Here is a 26,508-nt window from a genome sequence, read left to right as displayed (position 1 = left end):
TGGCGCAGTGGTTGAGAGTCTGCCTGCCAATGCAGGGGACACGGGTTCGAGCCCTGGTCTGGGAAGATCCCACATGCCGCGGAGCAACTGGGCCCGTGAGCCACAATTACTGAGCCTGCGCGTCTGGAGCCTGTGCTCCGCAACAAGAGAGGCCGCGATGGTGAGAGGCCCGCACACCGCAATGAGGAGTGGCCCCCGCTTGCCGCAACTAGAGAAAGCCCTCGCACAGAAAGGAAGACCCAACACAGCCATAAATAAATAAATAAATTAAAAAATTAAAAAAAAATAAAAGATGTTTGAAATAGGAAATTGGAGCTTTAAAAAAAAAAAAAAAGCTTGCACAAACCTCTTAGATAGCCTCATCCACCAGAGGGCAGACAGCAGAAGCAAGAAGAACTACAATTCTGCAGCCTGTGGAATGAAAACCACATTCACAGAAAGATAGACAAAATGGAAAGGCAGAGGACTATGTACCAGATGAAGGAACAATATAAAACCCCAGAAAAACAACTACATGAAGTGGAGATAGGCAACCTTCCAGAAAAAGAATTCAGAATAATGATAGTGAAGATGATCCAGGACCTCGGAAAAAGAATGGAGGCAAAGATGGAGAAGGTGCAACAAATGTTTAACAAAGACCTAGAAGAATTAAAGAACAAACAGAGATGAACAATACAATAACTGAAATGAAAACTACACTAGAAGGAATCAATAGCAAAATAACTGAGGCAGAATGGATAAATGACCTGGAAGACAGAATGGTGGAATTCACTGCTGTGGAACAGAATAAAGAAAAAAGAATGAAAATAAATAAAGACAGCCTAAGAGACCTCTGGGACGACATTACACACACCAACATTCGCATTATACGGGTCCCAGAAGGAGAAAAGAGAGAGAAAGCACCCGAGAAAATATTTCAAGAGATTATAGTTGAAAACTTCCCTAACATGGGAAAGGAAATAGCCACCCAAGTCCAGGAAGCGCAGAGAGTCCCAGGCAGGATAAACTCAAGGAAGAACATGCCGAGACACATAGTAATCAAATTGACAAAAATTAAAGACAAGGGAGTTCCCTGGTGGCGCAGTGGTTAAGTATCCATCTGTTAATGCAGGGGACGTGGGTTCAAGCCCTGGTCCAGGAAGATCCCACGTGCCGCAGAGCAACTAAGCCTGTGCACCACAACTATTGAAGCCTGCGCACCTAGAGCTTGTGCTCTGCAACAAGAGAAGCCACCACAATGAGAAGCCCGCGCACCGCAGAGAAGAGTTGCCCCCGCTCGCCGCAACTAGAGAAAGCCGGCGTGCAGCAACGAAGACCCAATGCAGCCAAAAATAAATAAATAAATTTATTTTAAAAAAAGAAATTAAAGACAAAGTATTAAAAGCAACAAGGGAAAAACGCCAAATAACATACAAGGGAACTCCCATGAGGTTAACAGCTGATATCAGGCGAAAGGCTACAAGCCAGAAGAGAGTGGCATGACATATTTAAAGAGATGAAAGGGAAGACCTACAACCAAGATTACACGGCAAAGATCTCATTGAGATTTGATGGAGAAACCAAAAGCTTTACAGACAAGCAAAAGCTAAGAGAATTCAGCACCACCAAACCAGCTCTACCATAAATGCTAAAGGAACTTCTCTTAAGTGGGAAACACAAGAGCAGAAAAGGACCTACAAAAACAAACCCAAAACAATTAAGAAAATGGTAATAGGAACATACATATCGATAATTACCTTAAATGTGAATGGATTAAATGCTTCAACCAAAAGACACAGGCTCACTGAATGGATACAAAAACAAGACCCATATATATGCTGTCTACAGGAGACCCACTTCAGACTTAGGGGCACATACAGACTCAAAGTGAGGGGATGGAAAAAGTTGTTCCATGCAAATGGAAATCAAAAGAAAGCTGGAGTAGCAATTCTCATATCAGACAAAATAGACTTTAAAATAAAGACTATCACAAGAGACAAGGAAGGACACTACATAATGATCAAGGGATCAATCCAAGAAGAAGATATAACAATTGTAAATATTTATGCACCCAACATAAGAGCACCTCAATACATAAGGCAAATGCTAACAGCCATAAAAAGGGAAATCGACAGTAACACAGTCATAGTAGGGGACTTTAACACCCCACTTTCACCAATGGACAGATCATCCAAAATGAAAATAAATAAGGAAACACAAGCTTTAAATGATACATTAAACAAGATGGACTTAATTGATATTTATAGGACATTCCATCCAAAAACAACAGAATACACTTTTTTCTCAAGTGCAGATGGAACATTCTCCAGGATAGATCACATCTTGGGTCACAAATCAAGCCTCGGTAAAGTTAAGAAAATTGAAATCATATCAAGCATCTTTTCCAACCACAACTCTATGAGATTAGAAATAATTACAGGAAAATAAACATAAAAAACAGAAACACATGGAGGCTAAACAATACATTACTAGATAACCAAGAGATCATTGAAGAAATCAAAGAGGAAATCAAAAAACACCTAGAGACAAATGACAACAAAAACATGATGATCCAAAACCTATGGGATGCAGCAAAAGCAGTTTTAAGAGGGAAGTGTATAGCAATACACTCCTAACTCAAGAAACAAGAAAAATCTCAAATAAACAATCTAAACTTACACCTAAAGGAACTAAAGAAAGAAGAACAAACAAAACCTAATGTTAGTAGAAGGAAAGAAATGATAAAGATTAGAGCAGAAATAAATGAAATAGAAACAAAGAAAACAATAGGAAAGATCAATGAAATTAAAGCTGGTTCTCTGAGGAGGTGAACAAATTTGATAATCCTTTAGCCAGACTCATGAAGAAAAAGAGGGAGAGGGCTCAAATCAATAAAATTAGAAATGAAAAAGGAGAAGTTAAAACGGACACCACAGAAATACAAAGCATCATAAGAGACTACTAAAAGCAACTCTACCCTAATAAAATGGACAACCTGGAAGAAATGGACAAATATTTAGAAAGGTATAACCTTCCAAGACTGAACTAGGAAGAAATAGAAAATATGAACAGACCAATCACAAGTAATGAAATTGAAACTGTGATTAAAAATCATCTAACAAACAAATGCCCAGGACCACATAGCTTCACAGGTGAATTCTATCATAGAGAAGAGCTAACACCCATCCTTCTCAAACTCTTCCAAAAAATTGCAGAGGAAGAAACACTCCAAAACTCATTCTGTGAGGCTACCATCACCCTGATACCAAAACCAGACAAAAATACTACAAAAAAGAAAATTATAGACCAATGCCGCTGATGAATATAGATGCAAAAATCCTCAACAAAATACTAGCAAACAAAATCCAACAACACATTAAAAGGATCATACACCATGATCAAGTGGGATTTATCCCAGGGATGCAAGGATTCTTCAGTATACACAAATCAATCAATGTGATACACCATATTAACAAATTGAAGAATAAAAACCATATGATCATCTCAATAGATGCAGAAAAAGCTTTTGACAAAATTCAACACCCATTTATGATAAAAACTCTCCAGAAAGTGGGCATAGAGGGAACCTACCTCAACATAATAAAGGCCATATATGACAAACGCACAACAAACATCATTCTCAATGGTGAAAAACTGAAAGCATTTCCTCAAAGATCAGGAACAAGAGAAGAATGTCCACTCTCTCAGCTGTTATTCAACGTAGTTTTGGAAGTCCTAGCCAAGGCAATCAGAGAAGAAAAATAAAAGGAATACAAATTGGAAAAGAAGTAAAACTATCACTGTTTGGAGATGACATGATAGTATACATGGATAATCCTAAAGATGCCACGAGAAAACTACTACAGCTAATCAATGGATTTGGTAAAGTTGCAGGATACAAAATTAATGCACAGAAATCTCTTGCATTCCTATACAGTAACAACAAAAGATCAGAAAGAGAAATTAAGGAAACAATCCCATTCACCGTTGCAAAGAAAAGAATAAAATACCTAGGAATAAACTGACCTAAGGAGGTAAAAGACCTGTACTCAGAAAACTGTAAGACACTGATGAAACAAATCAAAGATGACACAAACAGATGGAGAGATATACTATGTTCTTGGATTGGAAGAATCAATATTGTGAAAATGACTATTCTACCCAAAGCAATCTACAGATTCACTGCAATCCCTATCAAATTACCAGTGGCATTTTTTGCAGAACTAGAACAAAGAAATCTTAAAATTTGTATGGAGACACAAAAGACCCTGAATAGCCAAAGCAATCTTGAGGGAAAAAAACGGAGCTGGAGGAATCAGACTCCCTGACTTAAGACTGTACTACAAAACTACAGTAATCAAGACAATATGGTACTTGCACAAAAACAGAAATATAGATCAGTGAAACAGGATAGAAAGCCCAGAGATAAACCCATGCACCTGTGGTCAACTAATCTATGACAAAGGAGGCAAGGATATACAGTGGAGAAAAGACAACCTCTTCAATAAGTGGTGCTGGGCAAACTGGACTGCTACATGTAGAAGAATGAAACTAGAACACTTCTAACACCATACACAAAAATGAACTCAAAATGGATTAAAGACCCAAATGTAAGAGCAGACACTATAAAACTCTTAGAGGAAAACATAGGAAGAACACTCTTTGACATAAATCACAGCAAGATCTTTCTTGACCCACCTCCTAGAGTAATGGAAATATAAACAAAAATAAACAAATGGGACCTAATGAAACTTCAAAGCTTTTGCACAGCAAAAGAAACCATAAACAAGACGAGAAGACAACCCTCAGTATGGGAGAACATATCTGCAAACGAATCAACAGACAAAGGATTAATCTTCAAAATATATAAACAGCTCATGCAGCTCAATATTAAAAAAACAAACAAGCCAATCGGAAAACGAGCCGAAGACCTAAATAGACGTTTCTTCAAAGAAGACATACAGATGGCCAAGAGACACATGAAAAGCTGCTCAACATCACTAATTAGAGAAATGCAAATCAAAACTACAATGAGGTATCACCTTACACCTGTTAGAATGGGCATCATCAGAAAATCTACAAACAACAAATGCTGGCGAAGGTGTGGAGAAAAGGGAACCCTCTTGCACTGTTGGTGGGAATGTAAATTGATACTATGGAGAACAGTATGGAGGTTCATTAAAAAACTAAAAATAGAACTACCGTATGACCCAGCAATCCCACTACTGGGCATATACCCAGAGAAAACCATAATTCAAAAAGACACATGCACCCCAATGTTCATTGCAGCACTATTTACAATAGCCAGATCATGGAAGCAACCTAAATGCCCATCGACAGATGAATGGATAAAGAAGATGTGGTACATATATATAATGGAATATTACTCAGCCATAAAAAGGAACAAAATTGGGTTGTTTGTAGAGACGTGGATGGACCTACAGTCTGTCATACAGGGTGTAGTAAGTCAGAGAAAAACAAATATCGTATATTAACGTATATATGTGGAATCTAAAAAAATGGTACAGATGAACCAGTTTGCAAGGCAGAAATAGAGACACAGATGTAGAGAACAAACATATGGACACCAAAGGGGGAAAGCGGGGAGGGTGGTCGTGGTGGTGGGATGAATTGGGAGATTGGGATTGACATGTATACAGTAATATGTATAAAATAGATAACTAATAAGAACCTGTTGTATTAAAAAATACATAAAACAATAAAATGGTGAAATAGGCAATACAAAAAAAAAGAAATACGGAAAAAAATTTTTTTATTGTGATGTGAACTCTTAGGATTTACTCTCTCTTTTTTAGATTTATTTATTATTTATTTACTTTTTGGCTGTGTCACGTCTCAGTTGTGGCACGCAGGATCTTCGTTGAGGCATGCGGGATCTTTCGTTGCAGTGCACGGACTTCTTTCTTGTTGTGGTGTGCGGGTTTTTCTGTCTCTAGTTGTGGCGTGCGGGGTCCAGAGCATGTGGGGTCTGTAGTTGTGGCATGTGGAGTCGAGAACGCCCCGGCTCTGTAGTGTGCAGCACACAGGCTCTCTAGTTGAGGCGCACAAGCTCAGTAGTTGTGGCACGGGCTTAGTTGCCCTGCAGTATGTGGGATCTTAGTTCCCTGACCAGGGATCGAACCCATGTGCCCTGCGTTGTAAGGCAGATTCTTTTTTTTTTTTTTTTTCATATGTTTTCCTCTAAGAGTTTTATAGTGTCCAGTCTTATATTTAGGTCTCTAATCCATTTTTTAAATTTTTATTTATTTATTCATTTATTTATTTATGGCTATGTTGGGTCTTCGTTTCTGTGCGAGGGCTCTCCAGTTGCGGCAAGTGGGGGCCACTCTTCATTGCGGTGCGCGGGCCTCTCACTATCGCGGCCTCTCTTGTTGCGGAGCACAGGCTCCAGACGTGCAGGCTCAGTAATTGTGGCTCACGGGCCCAGTTGCTCCGCGGCATGTGGGATCTTCCCAGACCAGGGCTCGAACCCGTGTCCCCTGCATTGGCAGGCAGATTCTCAACCACTGCGCCATCAGGAAAGCCCCTCTAATCCATTTTGAGTTTATTTTTGTGTATGGTGTTAGGGAGTATTCTAATTTCATTCTTTTACATGTAGCTGTCCAGTTTTCCCAGCACCACTTATTGAGGAGACTGTCTTTTCTCCATTGTATATCTTTGCCCCCTTTGTCATAGATTAGTTGACCATAGGTGTGTGGGTTAACCTCTGGGCTTTCTATCTTGTTCCATTGATCTATGTTTCTGTTTTTGTGCCAGTACCATATTGTCTTGATTACTGTAGCTTTGTAGTAGAGTCTGAAGTCAGGGGGTCTGATTCCTCCAGCTCCATTTTTTTGCCTCAAGACTGCTTTGGCTATTCGGGGTCTTTTGAGTCTCCATACAAATTTTAAGATGATTTGTTCTAGCTCCGTAAAAAATGCCATTGGTAATTTGATAGGGATTGCATTGAATCTGTAGATTGCTTTGGGTAGTATACTCATTTTCACAATGTTGATTCTTCCAGTCCAAGAACATGGTATATCTCTCCATCTGTTGGTATCATCTTTAATTTCTTTCATCAGTGTCTTATAGTTTTCTGCATACAGGTCTTTTGTCTCCCTAGGTAGGTTTATTCCTAGGTATTTTATTCTTTTTGTTGCAATGGTAAATGGGAGTGTTTCCATAATTTCTCTTTCAGATTTTTCATCATTCGTGTATAGGAATGCAAGAGATTTCTGTGCATTAATTTTGTATCCTGCAACTTTACCATATTCATTAATTAGCTCTAGCAGTTTTCTGGTGGCAGTTTTAGGATTCTCTATGTATAGTATCATGTCATCTGCAAACAGTGACAGTAAGGCAGATTCTTTACCACTGGACCACGAGGGAAGTCCCAGGATTCACTCTCCTAACAACTTTCATATATAACATCCAGTAGTGCAAATTATATTTATCATGTTTTACATTACATACCTGGAAGTTTGTACCTTTGACTACCTTCATCCAATTCCCCCTCCCCTATGTTGTTTTTGGTTTTTGTATTCCAGTTTGTTTTTTTCTCTCAAACTTTTCTGTAGTATTAAAATAAATGAGAGTAAAAAATTATCCACAGTACGGATGGAGCACATAGTCATACAGGATAAACAAAGAACAGCAGTAATTTTCTAGATTTCTTAATTATTTTAACAGATTATAGCAGATTCTGGAAAATAACTTGTCAGCAGCAGGACCTTTTCCATTTTTAATAAAACCATAAAAAAGATAAGGTTCCACGTCATATTTAAACTGCTAAAAATCATCTGGAGAATAGCTGCTGACATAGAAGTCAGATGACATTGAGACATTTGGCAGGCTTCCTCTTCTTGTTGGTGTTATAAAATTCACAGTGGACAGCCTGGATTTGAAAAGAAGAGTGGCATCTTTGGAATCTCCACTAGAATCTGCTGAAGTTAAAATAGACCTGATGCCTTCTAAGTGACAGAAAATAGAATATGCCTGGGCATGGCAAAAGTGAGACATGCAGAAAACCCACTTGGTTTGGTTTAAAGAAATAGATCCAGGCTTGAGGTTCCAAGTTCCAGAGCTGAAGTGTCTTCTAGTTTTTTTCTTTTTCTTTGTATAACTTTCAAGCAAATTCTGCTTTGGAAAAAACTTAAGTAATATGTGAATTATGAGATTGTTAAAGAAGGAGGAAGACTTGAATCCAGTCAGATTTTTGGCCTAAAATATTTGACTATTTAGTTAAAAGTAAACAGTATACTTTCAGTGTTCTTCCAAAGAACATAGTTTATGTCTATGCATGAATGTTTTAAAAGTTCTGGATGATTGAGACATGTAAAAAAATGTTCTTAAAAATGTTAGATTTACTATTTAAGAAGGTTAAAAAAAAAAAAAGCTGCCCCACTGAGAGCCAATGAGGCAACACATGGAGCATTTTTTTAATATTTAATCACCCTATTATGTGGAAAGCTTTCTTTTAGGCACTTCTAAGGTTAATGATGAGTCCTTAAGGGGCTTAAGCTGCATATTTCACGTTTATAGTATCATAAGTTTAATTAATTTAGGGTTGGATTTTAGAAACATAAGAATTTTAACAGTGCTCTTAAAACAAGTTAAAGTCATGGAACAGGCAAAATAACCCAGGAGAAATACATGAGAGGCTTTAAAATAGGGATTTTTCATGTGTTGAGAATGGTCAGTCTATAATAACAAGTTTTATTTAGTTTATGTGAACAAATAATTAAGTTTACAATGTGTTCAATGCTGTACTGAGAACTGTAGGAACCATCAGAAAAAAGAAAAAATGAAAGAAAAAGGAAAGAGAAAAAAAGAAAGTTCATCCACTCAAGTTGTTTCAGTTCAGCTGGACAGACAGGTTGCATATTCAGGCAGTAATTAAATAAAGATTCAGAGAATATATTAAATGGTATGTCCTTATCTTTTGCATAATAATATGAATAGCTAACATTTATCCAGTGCTTACTTTACATATACAGTCATCCCTACTCCCCATGGATACCAAAATCCGTGGATGCTCAAGTCCCTTATATAAAATGTTGTAGTATTTGCATATAACCTGTGCACATCCTCCCATATACTTTAAATCATCTCTAGATTACTTATAATACCTAGTACAATGTAAATATTATGTGAATAGTTGCAAATACAATGTAAGTGCTATGTAATAGTTCTTGGCACACAGCACATTCAAGCTTTGCCTTTTGGAATATTCTGGATTTTTTTTTCCCCCATCTGTGGTTGGTTGGCTCCTCTGATGTGGAACCTGTAGTTATGGAGGGCCGACTGTATTAACTTGTTTAATTCTCACACAATCCTGTGTGGTAGATTTTATTCCGATTTTACAGTTGAGAACACTGAGGAATGAAGAAGATAAGAAACTTACCCGAGGTTACACAGCTAAAAAGTAGCAGAGTCAGACTGAATCTAAGCTGTCTGGCTCCAGAACCCACGGTTTTAACATCTTTTCTGTACTGTGTGACATAGAAGCAACAAATTAAGTATTTTATGGAGGAGAATGCATGCAGGGGTTAGATAGTACTTGAGCTGCATATTATAAAACAGTATGTGTTCCTGGGTAGCATGGGGCAAGGAGACAGAAGGAGAGAAATGTATATGTTGGAGAAGATTCAAGAGAAACCGAAAACTTGAGTAAAGAATACATGTGGCAGGGCTTCCCTGGTGGCACAGTAGTTAAGAATCCGCCTGCCAATGCAGGGGACACGGGTTCGAGCCCTGGCCCAGGAACATCCCACATGCCTCGGAGCAACTAAGCCCGAGCGCCACAACTACTGAGCCTGCGTGCCACAGCTACTAAAGCCTGCATGCCTAGAGCCTGTGCTCCGCAACAGGAGAAGCCACCGCAATGAGAAGCCCACACACCACAAAGAAGAGTAGCCCCTGCTCACTGCAACTAGGGAATACCCGCACGCAGCAACGAAGACCCAACACAGCCAAAACTTAAAAAAAAAAAAAAAAAAAATTAAAATTTTAAAACTGCACAAAAGCAATTAAATATTGCCCAATATTCTTTCTTTATACTTTTTATTGGCTTATCTAAAAAACAGATGTATTATTTCTCTTCATAATTATTAAGCTGTCATTCCAGGAATCATAACAGTTACTGAAATGAGAGATATGGTCTGTGGTTTATGAAGTTGGGTTTAATGAGTAAGACTTTCCAGTTCCTCTGAGCCACTTTTCTTTGTTAGATTTTAAAAAAATAAAATACGACCATGGTAGCTGATCTGGATGACATAGAATGGCTGGTTACTGTTGAGTGAAGTAAAACAGACTTTTAACAGCTCCTGGGTAATGTCTGAAAGGTAAAGTGACATAAGATAAATGTCTGTGTTCTACTCCGAAAATAGCAAAAGGCATATGGAACCAAGATTTAACTTAGTTGACTTGTAACTTAATCCCACTTTAAACGTGCTTTGGCATAATGAAGGTTGTACTGTGATTTTTTTTTTTTGCAGAATTAATACCAATGATGGAAAATAAGAAGATGAAGGTTTGAAAGTTATGAATGCTGATTTAATTTTGTAAATAATTGATTCCTCAGAGTTTGTGTATGTATTTTCAAAGGTCATATATGCAATGAAAAGAGAATACTGGGAATTTTTCTGGATACCTGAGTGCCCCAAAATACCAGTTTTAGACCTGTTTATAAGTGTAAAACGATTATGTTGTTTTGTTCTCAAGTTTGATGAAAAAATTTTAAATTCCTAAAAGAACTTTTATTTTTGAAAATAGAATAATTTAACCTCAGATTTTGTTCTGTTAATAGTCATTTTGTAGTAGGATTTTGAACTGACAAGTTAGGTATTTTAAAAGGATTGATGTAAGCTTCATTTGAAAACAATTATAACTTAAATTTGGAAGATAAATGGTTAAAATGTCAACTATGGTCCCACCAAATATAAAGTAGAAAAAAATATGCTATGCGTATGGTTATTTTTGATACTTTAATAGGAATGAACCTTGTCCCAATTCGCTCTTCTGCTTGGCTTAGAGATTGGAATACAAATGGCAAAACTTTTGAGTTTCAACTAAATTAATGGTTTGCATTTTTTAAAACTTTACACTTCCTGTAGAGCATCACAAAAGGTCTGTTTTCTGGTACTTGGGGGTTGTAAACAGGATTTGGAACATTTATGGTAAAGGTAATGAACTTTATTTTGGGAAAAAATGATGGAATAGAAATTTGAATTAATGAAAGCCAAAGAGATTTCCGATTTCTTTTCAAAGAAGATTAAGTATCTGACAAATTTAGCAGATTGAAAATCAAAGTAAAAATCTGTATATATTTTGTTCTTTGCTTTTTTCATACTTGTGATAGAATTTGAAGAGTATCAGTTGCTTGCTACAATGTATTCACATCTATAAGCGGGTACTGAATTTGTTTGAAAATGTAATTTTTTTTAAACTTTTTATTTTATATTGGAGTATAGTTGATTAACAATATTGTGATAGTTAAAAAACTATAAACAGAAAAGTGATTCAGTTATATATATATATATATATATTCTTTTTCAAATTCTTTTCCCATTCAGGTTGTTACATAATATTGAGCAGAGTTCCCTGTGCCAATCAGTAGGTCCTTGTTGGTTATCCATTTTAACTACAGCAGTGTGTACATGTCAATCCCAAACTCCCTAACTATCCCTTCCCCCCACCCTTCCTCCCTGCTAACCATAAGTTCCTTCTCTAAGTCTGTGAGTCTGTTTCTGTTTTGTAAGTAAGTTCATTTGTATCATTTCTTTTTAGATTCCACATATAAGCCATATCATTAAGATATTTCTCTTTCTCTGAGTTACTTCACTTAGTATGACAGTCTCTAGGTCCATCCATGTTGCTGCAAATGGCATTATTTCGTTCTTTTTTATGGCTGAATGAGACTCCGTTGTATATATGTACCACATCCTCTTTATCCATTCCTCTGTTGATGGATATTTAGGTTGCTTCCATGTCTTGGCTATTGTAAACAGTGTTACAATGAACATTGGGGTGCATGTATCCTTTCGGATCATGTTTTTCTCCATATATATGCCCAGGAATGGATTGCAAGATCATATGGTAGCTCTATTTTTAGTTTTTTAAGGAACCTCCATACTGTTCTCCATAGTAGCTGTACCAATGAAAATGTAATGTTAACAGTTAGATTCCTGATGATAGTATGTGAAGATATTGACATCGACATTCAGAATGCTTTGTATTGGTAACAGGTAGCCTGTCTTGGTATGGTCATATTAGCCATTTACAAATGCCTTTAAACTTTTTCAACCCTTTAAATCATTGGGGAGGAATTCCCTGGCGGTCCAGTGGTTAGGACGCTGTGCCCTCACTGCCAAGGGCCCAGGTTCAATCCCTGGTTGGGGAACTAAGACCCACAAGCCGCCACAGTGTGGCCAAAAAATAAATAAATTAAAAAAAAATCATTGGGGCAGTTATATTTGATCCTCAAGTAAGCAGAATAAACATCAGGGGCCTAAACCAGATCATTTTGGGCCTTTCAGTGTTTTAAAGTAGACCTTAAAGACTGAAGATATCTTCCTGAGTTATTTTAATTGGTCAGTTTATCACAAGTGACTGGCCAGACAACATTTTATGCGAATAATTCATTTAATTTGAATGAACCTACCAGTTATCCCAATTTGGGCAAGGCCACTTGCAACTTAAATTGCTCTGTTTCAAACTATCTGTGGTATATGCTGATAGCTGGTAGATAATCCAACTCCAGTTATTATATACCAGTTTAAGTTATTATTTACTCAAAAGCTTTTAAAATCTGAAATAGTTTAATATCTTTTAAAAATAAACATGTCTCCTTTATAGTACTTTCTCCTCTGCTTGGCAGTGTTCAGAATCAGTTTGAAGCACTTTGAGAGTCTTGTCAGATTATACCCCATTGATTTGTATTGTTTTCCTTTTAGATTCCAGAATCCTAAATAAAGACTGATGTTTAAACAAAAAAAGAAGAAGAAAAACCAACCATAGCATATGAAATATGGCAATGACAAGGAATGTCAATTTCTGAACTTTTCACCTTTTCTTTTAAGATAAAGATACAGATATCACCATGAAGGGGAATATGGATGACTTTGGCCTGAGAGACACCTTGAGTGTCACATCAACTGATTCTTTTGCTTCAGCAGCAGAGGTGAGACATGTATGTTCCTAATGAGGATTTCTTATTCTTTTTAGGTGGAGAATACAGTTTTGCCATTGTGCTGTAATTCAGTTCAGTAGCCATTTATTTAGTATCAACTCTGTAGATAGATACAGAGATACAAAGATGATACCAGGAAACAAAGATGAATATACCATGAATATAAGTTCCCACAGGAGCTTAGAGTCTCTTTAGAGAGGTGGACACGTAAACAAACTTTAGATAAGCACTTTCATCACTGTGGATTATGGGTGAGGCATATAAGTGTCTCAATGGAAAGCAATTCACCTTATATCAAGAGTCTTAAAAATATTCAGATTCTTTAGCTGAGAGATCATACCTCTAGGTATTTTTTCCAAGGAAATGATCGGATTCAAAGATTTATATATAAAAATATTCACTGTAGCATTTTTAATAATAATGAAAAACTGACAACAGTTTAATGCCAAATTATGGAACATCCATAATTTGAAGTATTATATTGCCATAAACATGTTTCCAATAATTTTTAATGACATGGGAACATATGTTAAGTGAAAAGAGTAGTATGTAGGTTTTATATAGAGAGCATGCTTGTAATTTTGTAATAAAGAAAAACACGTATGTGGTATATTATGTGAGTATTTAGGCTGAGGAAAAAAAGACTAGATATAAATACACTAATGTGTAAGGAGTGGTGATCACTGAATTACAGATTTATGGGTAATTTGTTTTCCACTGAGATTTAAATTTTTTATCCAAAGAGAAGATTGCAAAGTGGTCATCTTTTTATAATGTTTTCTACTTGAAACAGCTTTAAAAAATCACATATGGCCAATTTTGTCTTAGAATTATTTCATTTTTATGGTAGATTTTGGATACTAATGCTGTCCTTTTTCATATCGATAGTATCACACATCTGTAATTGATGTGTGAATTCAAGCTCTAGTGTGGAAAGCTTTAGGTGTTCCAACACCCTATACCCTAAACCTTGATTCTGCCTTTTTTAAAGCTGTACTGACCATAATCTTTCATCGTCTTAAGGTTTTTCTGTATATGTATATTTTAACTATTGCTTACAGTATCATCTCCTGAATTGTTCACCTTTTTCCTTATATTTTTATACTTGTATAGTTTGCAACACACAGAACATATCTACTTGTTTTATGAAGAAGCTATTTCCTCTTCATTTTACTATTCTATATAGACAGGGTTATCTTTCTGTTTTTTCTAGCTTTATTGAGATATAGTTAACATATAACTTTGTGTAAGTTTAAGCTGTACGAAGTGATGATTTGATACACATATATTGTGGAATAATGAACACAGTAAGGTTAGTTAACACCTCCAGCACCTCACATGATTACCTTTTTTTCTTTGTGGTGGGAATGTTTAAGATCTACTCTCTTAGCAACTTTCAAGCATATAATGTAGTATTGTTAACTGGGGTCACCATGCTGTACATTAGATCCCCAGAACTTATTCATCTTGTAAGTGGAAGTTTGTACCCTTCGACCAGCATCTCCCCATTTTTCCCACCCCCAGTTCCTGGCACTCACCATTCTAAATCTCTGTTTCTATGGGTTTGGCTTTTTTAGATCCCACATGTACATGATACCATACAGTACAGTTGACCCTGAACTGCATAGGTTTGAACTGTGTAGGTGCATTTATACGTGGATTTTTTTCAATAAATACATACTACATTATCTGCAGTTGGTTGAATCCGAGGATGTGAAACTGCAAATACTAAGGGCCAACAATAGGACTTGAGCATCTGAGGATTTTGGTATCCAAGGCAGGTCCTGGAACCAGTCCTTTGAGGAAACCAGGGGATGACTATTTTCAACCACATGGGGGTCAGCGCCCCTAACCACCACATTGTTGAAGGGTGACCTGTATTTGTCTTTCTCTGTCTGACTTCACGTAACATAATGCCTTCAAGGCCCTGCCCCATACATATTGTTGCAAATGACAGGATTTCTTTCTTTCTCATGGATGAATAATATTCCATTGAATATATATAAATGATGTATACCACATCTTCTCTATCCATTCATCCGTTGATGGACACTTGACTTGTTTCCATTTCTTGGCTATTGTGAATAGTGCTGCAATGAACATGGGAATGCAGATATCTCAAGATAGTGATTTCATTTTTTTTTTGATATATACCCGAAAAGAAGTAGGATTGCTGAATTATATACATATATATTTTTTTAATTTATTTATTTTATTTATTTTATTTTATTTTTGGCTGCGTTGGGTCTTCGTTGCGGCACGCAGGCTTTTCTGTGGTTGCGGTGAGCGGGGGCTACTCTTTGTTGCGGTGCTTGGGCTTCTCATTGCAGTGGCTTCTCTTGTTGTGGAGCACAGGTTCTAGGTGCACGGGCTTTAGTAGTTGTGGCACGCAGGCTCAGTAGTTGTGGCTCGTGGGCTCTAGAGCACAGGCTCAGTAGTTGTGGTGCACAGGCTTAGTTGCTCCGCGGCATGTGGGATCTTCCCGGACCAGGGCTCAAACCCGTGTCCCCTGCATTGGCAGGCGGATTCTTAACCACTACGCCACCAGGGAAGCCCTGAATTATATTTTTTGGTATATACCCAGAAAAGAAGTAGGATTGCTGAATTATATTTTTAATTTTTTCAGGAACATCCATGTTGTTTTCTGTAGTAGCTGTACCAGTTTACATATCTACCAACCATGCACCAGGGTTTCCTTTTCTCCACATCCTCACCAGCATTTGTTATCGCTTGTCTTTTTGCTGATAGCTATTCTATTTGAGGTAATATTTCATTATAGTTTTGATTTGCATTTCCCTAATGATTAGTGATGTTTAACACCTTTTAATGTACCTGTTGGCCATTTGTGTCTTCTTTGGAAAAATGTCTATTCAGGCCCTCTGAATATTAACCCCTTATCAGATAGATGGTTTGCAAATATTTTTTCCCATTCTGTAGGTTGCCTTTTCATTTTGTCGATTGTTTCTTTTTCTGTACAGAAGCTTTTTAGTTTAATTCAATCCCACTTGTTTATTTTTGCATTGTTGCTTGTGCTTTGGGTGTCATATCCAAAAAATTGTTGTCAAGGCAAATGTCAAGGAGCTTTTTCTCCCTGTGTTTTTGTTTTAGGAGTTTTATGGTTTCAGGTCTTATGTTTATGTCTTTAATTCATTTTGAGTTAATTTCTGTGAGTGGTGTAAAATAGGGTTCCAATGTCTTTCTGCATGTGGTTATCCAGTTTTCCCACTACCATTTATTGAAGAGTCCTTTCCCCACTGAATATTCTTGGCCCCTTTGTCAAATATTGGTTGACTTTATATGCAAGGGTTATTTCTGGGCTCTTGATTCTGTTCCATTGGTCTATGTCTATTTTTGTACTAGTATGATACTGTGTGATTACTTCAGCTTTGTATTATTGTATGAAATCAGGAAGTAAAATACCTCCAGTTTTGTTCTTTCTTAGGATTGCTCTGGCTAGTTGGGGTCTTTTGTGGTTCCACACAAATTTTAGGATTTTTTTTTCTGTTTCTGTGGAAAATTCCATTGGAATTTTGATAGGGATTGCAATGAATCTCTAATGGCTCTAGGTAGTATGGACATTTTAACAATATTAATTCTTCTGATCCATGAACACGAGTATCTTTTCATTTATTCGTGTCTTCTTCAGTTTCTTCATCAAAATCTTATAGTTTTCACTATACAGATTTTTCATTTCCTTGGTTAAATTTATTCCTAAGTATTTTACTCTTTTTGATGCTATTGTAAATGGGGCTTTTCTTAATTTCTCTTTTTGATAGTTTGTTTTAGGGTATAGAAATGGAACTGATTTTTGTATATTGATTTTTGTATCCTGCAACTTTACTGAATTTGTTTATTAGTTCTAATAGTTTTTTGGTGGAGTCTTTAGGGTTTTTCTGTGTATAAGATCATATCATGTACAAACAGAGGCAATTTTACTTCTTTCTGATTTGAATGTCTTTTCTTGTGTTTCTTGCCTAATTGCTCTGGCTAGAACTTAACAGTGCTATATGTTCAGTAGGATTGGTGAGAGTGGGCACCCTTGTCTTGTTCTTGGTCTTAGAGAAAGAGTTTTTGACCTTTCACTGTTGAATATGATGTTAGCTGTGGGCTTGTCATATGTGGCCTTTATTATGTTGAGGTACATTCCTTCTATACCAATTTGTTGAGAATTTTTATCATAAAGGGATGTTGTATTTTGTCAAATGCTTTTTATCTTTCTTTCTGTAGACACTTATGTCCTAAATGGTTTGTAAAGAGAATTGCAAGTCACTTTGCATTTTTTCCACTGTGAAGAACAGTATACCTTTAGAGCAAATTGCTCTAAAGTTTCTTTATAACATGCAACCTTAAAAAATATTTTGCCAAGTATTCATTGTACTCACTTTAAATTTGTGGTTTAAGTTACAAAGCTTTGATAAATTTTAAAAACAATCCTTATGGAAAACAAAATGCATGAATACCACAAGAAGGGCTCACTATCTGAGAAACCTCCTAGGAATGCTTCTAGGGTATAAATGTATGATCTCAGAATGTGAATGTGCCAAGATAAATTGCGTACTAAGAAATGTTTGTTAAATTATTTTTAATAGCATTTACTATTTGCCAAGCACTTAAGAAAAACTGCTTAATGAAGAAAGTTATTAAGAAAATAAGACCAGAACTCCTTATGAAGTTAAACAGTTTGTGATCATTTGAAAGCTTTATTCAGAATTATCAGAAAGAGTTTTTGCCTATTTAGATTATTAAAACAAGTCCTGGCATAGGCTTTTCTCCAAGGTTGGTCAGTCATTTGTGAAAGTGATTAACAAAATTTTCCTGTATAAGCTTTGCCAAACATTGGTTTGGAACCAGAGCCTTTTTTCTCTGAAAAGTCTTTTTTTAAAATAATAGCTTTATTGAGATATAATTCACATACTATAAAATTCACTGTTTCAAAGTATACAATTCAGTGGTTTTTAGTATATTCAGAGTTGTGCAAACTTTCTAATTCTGGAACATTTTTATCACCCCCAAAAGAAACCCCTCCCTATTGGTCATTGCTCCCTTTTCTCTCCCTTTTCTCTGCCTAATCGCCCTTGGCACTTACTCCTATACCTTCCGTTTCTATGAATTTGCCTATTCTGGACATTTCATACAAATAGAATCACACAATATATGATCTTTTGTGTTTGATGTTCTTTCACTTAGCTTAATTTTCAAGTTCTGAAAAGTCTTTTTAATGTTAGGGTACCACTGCATTGAGTACTCTCCTAACTCTCCCATCTGTTAAAGAGATTGTCATTTGATAGGTAGAAACTAATATTGCAGAGAGAGCGTTTTTAGCTGTAAATTTAGTTTTTCTTAGAATTACCACTTTGCACTGCGTGTATGTTTAATATATAAATTTTAGGGTGCTCTTTAAAGAGAAAAAATTTATTTCTTATAATTCAGATACCTATACTCATAGTCTAAAAGGAAGCTTGGAAAGCTTTTGCTGTACCTCTCTGACTTGATAGCACTTGTTTATAGCAATCGGGAATTATCTTACTTCCTCTGGGGTTAGTTTTGTCTCTTTTATCTTGGGCTTTCATTCTTGTGCTGATGGTTTTTCTTTTAAATTTGAAAGCTTAGCTGGTGACTGAACTGATTTCCTTAGGTAGATTGTGGAGGTTTAGAGGATTGTTTTCTGTTTGTTTCTTCCTTGAATAGGTGAACAGGAACGATAACTGGCCTCAGTTGACTTCTTTGAGGTTGCTGATGGGCAGGCTTTTCTTTAGGATGAATGGTCTGTAAAGAGCCTAATAGTCAGGGCACACCTGGATTCAGAATGCAGAGGGCCTTACTCCGGGGGACCCATCACTCACCCTAGCAGACTTACTTTCCCCAGGTAGTTCAAGTAATTTTTGTTTGTTTGTTTTTTGGCTGCGCCGCGCAGCTTGTGAGATCTTAGTTCCCTGACCAGGGATTGAACCCGGGCCCTTGGCAGTGAAAGCGTGGAGTCCTAATCACTGGACTGCCACGGAATTTCCGTTCAAGTAATTTTTTTTTTAAATAAATTTATTTTATTTATTTATTTATTTTTGGCTGCATTGGGTCTTCGTTGCTACGCGAGGGCTTTCTCTGGTTGCGGCGAGCAGGGGCTGCTCTTCGTTACGGTGCGCGGGCTTCTCTTGTTGCGGAGCACAGGCTCTAGGCATGTGGGCTTCAGTAGTTGTGGCACTCGGGCTCTAGAGCGCAGGCTCAGTAGTTGTGGCTCATGGGCTTAGTTGCTCCGCAGCATCTGGGATCTTCCCGAACCAGGGCTCGAGCCTGTGTCCCTTGCGTTGGCAGGCAGGTTCTTCACCACTGCGCTACCAGGGAGGCCCCCGTTCAAGTAATTTTTAAAAAGAAATGTTCTCTGGTTGCAAATTCTTTTTTTCTGGGGCAGAGAGTAGAATAAGATATAGGACAACTACAGTTGTTTGGACAGACTTTCATTTAAACTACTATTTTCAATCCCTCTTCTTCAGTCCTGCCTGCATACCTGCTCACTGTGAGCCTGGTTCTCTTTGAGGCTCTGCTTAGCAAATGTCTCCTCTTTGACTATATCCCCTCTTGAACTTATTCTGGACTATGGCTTCCTCATCTCTTTCATCTGTCCACACACTTCCATTTGCTTTCCAGTGTTTGGAAATCTGTGTGTCTTCCTTTTGCTCTTAGTATTATTTCCACTGTTATGTTAGTTATCTGTTGCTATGTAATAAATTACCCACAACTTATTGTCTTAAAACCAATAGAATTCAGGTGTGGGCTGGGGGCTGGTGCCAAGGCTGTAAGTCCTGTCCTGGGTCTCAGAAGTGTGTGCTAAGGAGTGGGACCACATGCCCCAGTTTGGGAGTTAATTGCCAGAGTCCTCAATTTCCTAGGGATTAAATCAAGTAGAGGGCATGTGTCTTTGTGTTAATCTAGATTAGAGCCTTCTAAATCCTGGGGGTTCCACACTTGGAGTTTAATAGAGGCACAAGCATTTTAGGAGTCACCTTCTTAAAATCCATGTCTTATGGGGTGGTTTTCTGGAGCTCTTGGGCCTTAGGGTTAGTCCTGTGAGAACTAAGTCCTAGGGCTAATCCAAGGAGCCCGTCGTTTTGGTATTTAATTGTGAAGCCGCATATATTAGATACGGAGTGACTCCTGGACTGAGCGTCTCTACCAAAGGCAGCAGACACCATTTTTCAAAATAAAAAGAGGGTCCTGCTTGGAGAAACTGTCGAGAAGAAGCTCCCGCAATACAAGAACATTGGCCTGGGCTTCAAGGCACCCGGAAGGCCATTGAGGGCACCTACATTGACAAGAAATGTCCCTTTACTGGTAATGTCTCCATCTGAGGGCAGATCCTATCTGGTGTGGTGACCAAGATGTAGATGCAGAGGACTATTGTTGTCCGCTGAGACTACCTCCACTACATCCAAAAATACATAAGAATATATCCATGGACCTGTCCCCCTGCTTCAGGGGCATCCAGATTGGTGACACTGTCACGGTGGGGGAGGCTGGCCCCTGATCAAGACTGCGAGTTCAGCATGCTCAAGGTCACCGAGGTTGCCAGCACAAAGAAGTGATTCCAGAAATTCTGAGACTGGACACCTGCCCACTCCCCCAGTTATTTCCCATACAATAATAAGAACAATAGCAAATATTTGTTATCTCATTGTTCTGAGGGTCAAGAATTTGGAAATGGTTCTGGCTTGAGGTCTTTTGTGAAGTTGTAGTCAAGTATGTTGGCTGGGGCTACAGTCATCTGAAGGTTAACTGGAGCTGGAGAATCTGCCCCAAGATCACTTACATGAATGGCATGTTGGTGCTCCCTGTTGGTAGAAAACCTAAGTTTTTACGGTTTTATGGACTTTTCAATAGGACTGCTGGAGCCTGTTCACAACATGGCACCTGGCTTCCCCAAGAGAGAGTGAGACAGAAGCAGTGACTGTTATGATCTAGCCTCAGAAATCACACTCCATTATTTCTATATGTTATTGGTTACACAGGTCAGCCCTCTTCAACGTGGGATGAGGTATGAAGTACCAGAAAGAGAATCATTATGAGGGCCGTTTTAGAAGGTGGTTATTGTGGGTTTATTTCCTTTTTTATTTCTTTTCTATTAGTGACATAGGAGATACAATCAGCTTGCTTTCTTTAACTGTAAGTCCTATTTGTAATTTTATGTGATTATTTTGAAAGGAAAATGTAAAAAATAGTCCGTATTAAAATTGAACTTAGCCTATTTTATGCCCCAACTTATAATAGTTTTGGAACTTCGGACATTTCTTTCATGGTTGTTCAGAAGCTTTTAAAAAATATTAAGGCTTTTAAAAATACTACTTCACATTCAGCAAAGTCATTGCTTGTCAAAGAAGATAAGACCTAGTCCCTCTTGCATCTCATGGAGGGCAAGGGGGAAGTAATTTGGGATGTTAAATAATTTAGAAATAAAGGACATTTCAAGTTTCAACCAGCAAAGAAAAAGAACCCTTTTCAATGGTAAATTGCATGGTAAATTGCATGTTATGCAGGGATTAAACTGTGTTTCTGACTGCTTCTGAAGTAACAGCTCTAGTAAAATGTTAATCTTTTTCTGAAACCTTTTAAAAAGTTTTTGGGAATTTTGTCCAAAAAATTCTTCCTATAAGATACATGCTAAAATGAGAATTTAAGCCATCATCTTAATGATTTGTTTTTTGCTTTAAAAACTTTAAGACTTTTTTTTTTTTTAAGATTTAATTTTATTTTTACTTTTTTGGCTGCGTTGGGTCTTGCTGCTGTGTGCGGGCTTTCTTTAGTTGTGGCGAACGGGGCTACTCTTCGTTGTGGTGCGCAGGCTTCTCGTTGCGGTGGTTTCTCTTGTTGTGGAGCACGGGGTCTAGGCACACACTTCAGTAGTTGCAGCATGTGGGCTCAGTAGTTGTGGCTCGCGGGCTCCAGAGCGCAGGCTCAGTAGTTGTGGCACACGGACTTAGTTGCTCCGCAGCATGTGGGATCTTCCCGGAACAGGGCTTGAACCTGTGTCCCCTGCATTGGCAGGCGGATTCTTATCCGCTGTGCCACCAGGGAAGTCCTTAAGACATTATTTAAATTAATGTTTCTTAGTTATCATTGTCTCTTATGAAGAATTGATGATAATGTTAGCCAGTGTCAAATCTTCAATATGATGTATTTTCACAGCTGCAGGCTTATTTTAAGAGACTTAATTTAAACGATCACCTCAGCCAAACCAACAAATAAACAAGATAGACTAATAAATCAAGACTTGATCCTGGAATCCCTCATTGTTGGATTTGTTCACTTCTTATTAGTATAAATTATTTTACGTAGAGAGTTTAATTGGAGCCCCAGTTTCCTCCTTAGAATTTTTCTCTGCTGGTAGGTGTACATAGATCCTATTTGTTTTGACAGTGGTACAAAACTTTAAATTATTTAATATCTAAAATATTTCCACTCTAATTTTTTAAAGTGTTAGCTTTTTTTTTAACCTCAAATACACTTTGCCTTTAGCATAATATATCTTCCTTAAAACATGCGGGAAATATTACTTAAAGCAGACAGTATATAATGACAGGTATTGTCATTTTGTTTACTTTTTTTTTTTTTGCCTCTGGACTAATAGACATATATATACTGTCCTAAATAATGCTGATGTGTAAACTTATTCTTCTTTGGATTTTTGGATAAGGCTGATAGGAGAATACATATAGTTTGATATTTAAAAGTACATATAAGCTCTGGAATGAATGCCTGGTTTTAAGTTCTACCATTTAGTAGTGGGCCTTGGGGCAAGTTCCTGCTAATCTAAATCTCTGTTTCTTTACCTATAAAAGGTGGGTAGTAATAGTACCTACTTTATGAGTGGTTGTAAAGAAATGAGATGAATCAAGTTAAAGCATTTAGCCCAGCATGGGTGCATATGAAGTGCCAGAACTACAGCATGGAGAAACACTTCTGGAATAGTAGAGTAATAACTTCCAAAGATCTCCTTCACAAAAGCAATGATTACTGGCAAAAATTGTCGAAAATCAAAATTTTCAGAACTCTGAAAATTAAACATTTGTAAAAATTCAAGGAGGATTTATTCAAGGAAAATAGCTGAATCTCCATAAGAACAGTAAACTTTGTAAATTTTTAACTGGTTCTGTTTCTAGCCCTCTCTCCACAGCAGTCTTGAAAACCAACAGCTTCATAACTATGGTAACTGGGAAAATCAGGGGCTCAGCAGCCACTGGAAGAAACTTAATGGCTTTGGAGCTTCCCAAAAGTCCCATCACTAGAGAATTGTCACTATTTGGCTTGTATGGCAGCTCCTTGCAAAGCTGCATTCTCAGGACTTGTCTTTATTTGACCTGACTTAGAGCTTGCTCTGTGCAAAATTTCTATCCCTAGAGCCTTTGTTGAAAAATATCAGTGGTAATTGTTTAACACTGGAGCTGCCTCATTGCCCAATTTTTAAAAGGAAAAATTGGGCAATTTTAAAAGGAAAAATTGGGCAATGAGATGTTTATAGGGAGCTTTGAAAAGCTCCAATGTATTTCTGAGAATCTAGAAGGCCATAAGCATGTGCAGGGCTATGCATGTGTCCAGGAAAGACCTTAGAAATCCCTAACCTCTCACCTCTGGCCAACCTTGATGTTCTGCACAAAAGAAAAAGTTAAGGCGGACAAAAGAAAAAAAACAATTAATTGGCATTTATCAAAAGTAGAAACTTTTGTGCTTTAAAGGACACCAAGAAAGTGAAAAGACAGTAGAATGGGAGAAAATATTTGAAAATCATGTATCTGATAAAGGTCTTATATCCAGAATATATAAAGAACTGTTACGACCCAACAATAAATGGACAAATAACCCAATTTAAAAATGCACCAGGGGGGCTTCCCTGGTGGTGCAGTGGTTGAGAATCTGCCTGCTGATGCAGGGGACACGGGTTCGAGCCCTGGTCTGGGAAGATCCCACATGCCGCGGAGCAACTGAGCCCGTGAGCCACAATTACTGAGCCTGCGTGTCTGGAGCCTGTGCTCCACAACCAGAGAGGCCGCGATAGTGAGAGGCCTGCGCACCGCGATGAAGAGTGGCCCCCGCTTGCCACAACTAGAGAAAGCCCTCGCGCAGAAACGAAGACCCAACACAGCCATAAATAAATAAAAATTAAAAATGCGCCAAGGATTTGAACAGACATTTTTCCAAAGAAGATATACAAGGGCCAATAAGGAGATAAAAGATGTTCCACATCATTAGTCATTAGAGAAATTTAAACCACTTCACGCCCACTAGGGTGGCTATAATAAGAAAAGATGGACAGTAACAATTGTTGGCAGAGGTGTGAAAAGATTGAAATCATCATACATTGCTAGTGGGAATGGAAAATGGTGCAGCCACTTTGCAAAACAGTTTCCTCAAAAAGTTAAACATAGAGTTACCATCTGACACTTCCATTTTTAGGTATATACTCAAGGGAATTGAAAACATAAAAGACTTGTACATAAATGTTCAAAGCAGTCTTTCTTATTCATGATTATCAAAAAGTGGGAACAACCCACAAGTCTATCAGTTGAGGAAAGGATAAACAAAGTGTGGTATATCCATACAATTCAGCCATAAAAAAGAATGAAGTACTGATATATGCTACGTTATAGATGAACCTTGGAAACGTTATTCTATGTGAAAAAAGCCAAACACAAAATGCCACATATTACTTGATTCAGTTTATGTGAAGTTTCCAGAGTGGGAAATTCCATAGACACTGAAAGATTATTGGTTTCCAGGGCCTAGAGAGAAAGGGGCATGGGGAGTGACTGCTGATGGGCAGAGGGTTTCTTGTTGGCATAGTAAAAATATCTGAAATTAGAAAGTGGTGCTGATTATACAACCCAGTGAATATACTAAAAAGCCCCTGAATTGTACACTTAAATGGGTGAATTTTATGGTATGTGAATTATCTCTCAGTAAAGCTGTTATTAAAAACAAACAAAAAACCTCTACAGCATCCCATTTAAATGGATCACCTGGTATTGAAAAATAAAATCACTCCAGAGTTTTCCTGCTTAGCTGGCAACTCTATAGTGTTTGCAGTGGGTTTTTTTTTTGTCATCATTTTCGTTTTTTTCGCATCTTTATTGGAGTATAATTGCTTTACAATGTTGTGTTAGTTTCTGCTGTACAACAAATTTGTTGTTGTTTTTTAATGAACTATCAGAAGGCTGGAATTTCATTTGTAGAGTTTTTATGCTAGCCATAGGTACATGACTATTCTTCAGTTATACAAAGGTTAGTCAAAGCTACATATAAAAAAAAAATTCCCTAGAATTAGCCAAATTGAGATTATTACAGTGTTTTTGTAGAAAACTTTACTTCATTTACAATCATGAGTTATAATACTTTTAAGCATTCTTTGGATGATAAAATTCTCTTCTTTTTTTTCAATGCTTCATCAGTTTTTCTTGTTGGTGAACTGTAGTTGGATTCAAAATCAGCTAAGCTTGTTATAAAGTTTTACTCTTTTTTTACAACTGAATTTTGAAATAAAATGAATTCAGATCTTACTAGCTGTAAAATATTACTGAATTATTTTCACATTTTAATAAAATTGAGTATATTTTAATATTAGCAAGATCCTATTTTCTATTTTTTATCGTTTTTCTTCTCGTATCAGTGTAGTCTGTTTTAACCCACTGTATTCTTAGCTTGCAGAACACAAAGAAGTACAGCATATCTACAGTCTGGAGTCTCTTTGCCACTGCCCTTTTTATGAAGAGGCCATGCATTTAGTTGAAGAAGGAAAAATTTACTCAAGAGTGCTTAGGTATCATGCTTATGTTTTTAAAAAATATTAAGTGCTATTGCTATGTTTGTCTGATATTTGTTAAAAATATTTATGAGAATAGGGGAAAATATGTTTTTAGGCTCAAAATAAATTATTTTTACATGTTTTGTCAGTACTGAAAAGACATGTGTTTTTTTATTAAGGTCCCGAGGTTAAGCCTTGTTCGAGTCCAAATTTGTAGTAGGCTTGATCTTAAATGCACTTTAACAGTTGTCTCCCCTGTTTATTACTTAGAACTGAAATGTTGGAGTGCCTAGGAGACAGTGATTTTCTTGCCAAACTTCACTGTATTCGACAGGCTTTTCAGGTATTTTTTTTTAACAGTAAGTGACTTCATCCAGCCACTCATCCCCACCCTCATGCCATAGAGTCCAGCTGCATATAAACAGGACAGCCCTTTGCTCTTTATTATCCTTATTCCTATTGGCAAATAAAAAGTCTGCTAAGTTTATTTTTCCTGCCTGCTGTTTCCCTTCATTTGTCTTCATTTGTCATCCTCTGCTATAACTTCCTGGGTCTA

At 37.2% G+C, this 26,508-nt stretch overlaps 1 protein-coding gene across 8 annotated transcripts in view; it reads left to right on the top strand.

Moving 5' to 3' along the window:
• The window catches only part of MIGA1 (mitoguardin 1), a 95,818-nt gene that overhangs the window by 49,809 nt on the left and 19,501 nt on the right, over positions 1-26,508 (top strand). For 7 of the 8 annotated variants that reach the window (XM_082355519.1, XM_082355518.1, XM_082355517.1 and 4 more), the window contains exons 8-10: positions 13,059-13,159; positions 25,849-25,967; positions 26,223-26,295. In XM_082355519.1, coding sequence (XP_082211645.1) covers positions 13,059-13,159; positions 25,849-25,967; positions 26,223-26,295 — 293 coding nt within the window. The remainder of the gene's footprint in view (positions 1-13,058; positions 13,160-25,848; positions 25,968-26,222; positions 26,296-26,508) is intronic. The other variant, XM_082355520.1, reaches the window with a different exon arrangement.

Source organism: Balaenoptera borealis (genome assembly GCF_965194805.1).
Source record: "Balaenoptera borealis genome assembly, chromosome: 1".
Classification (NCBI taxonomy): Eukaryota; Metazoa; Chordata; class Mammalia; order Artiodactyla; family Balaenopteridae; genus Balaenoptera; species Balaenoptera borealis.
This window is presented reverse-complemented; position numbering and strand designations above follow the sequence as displayed.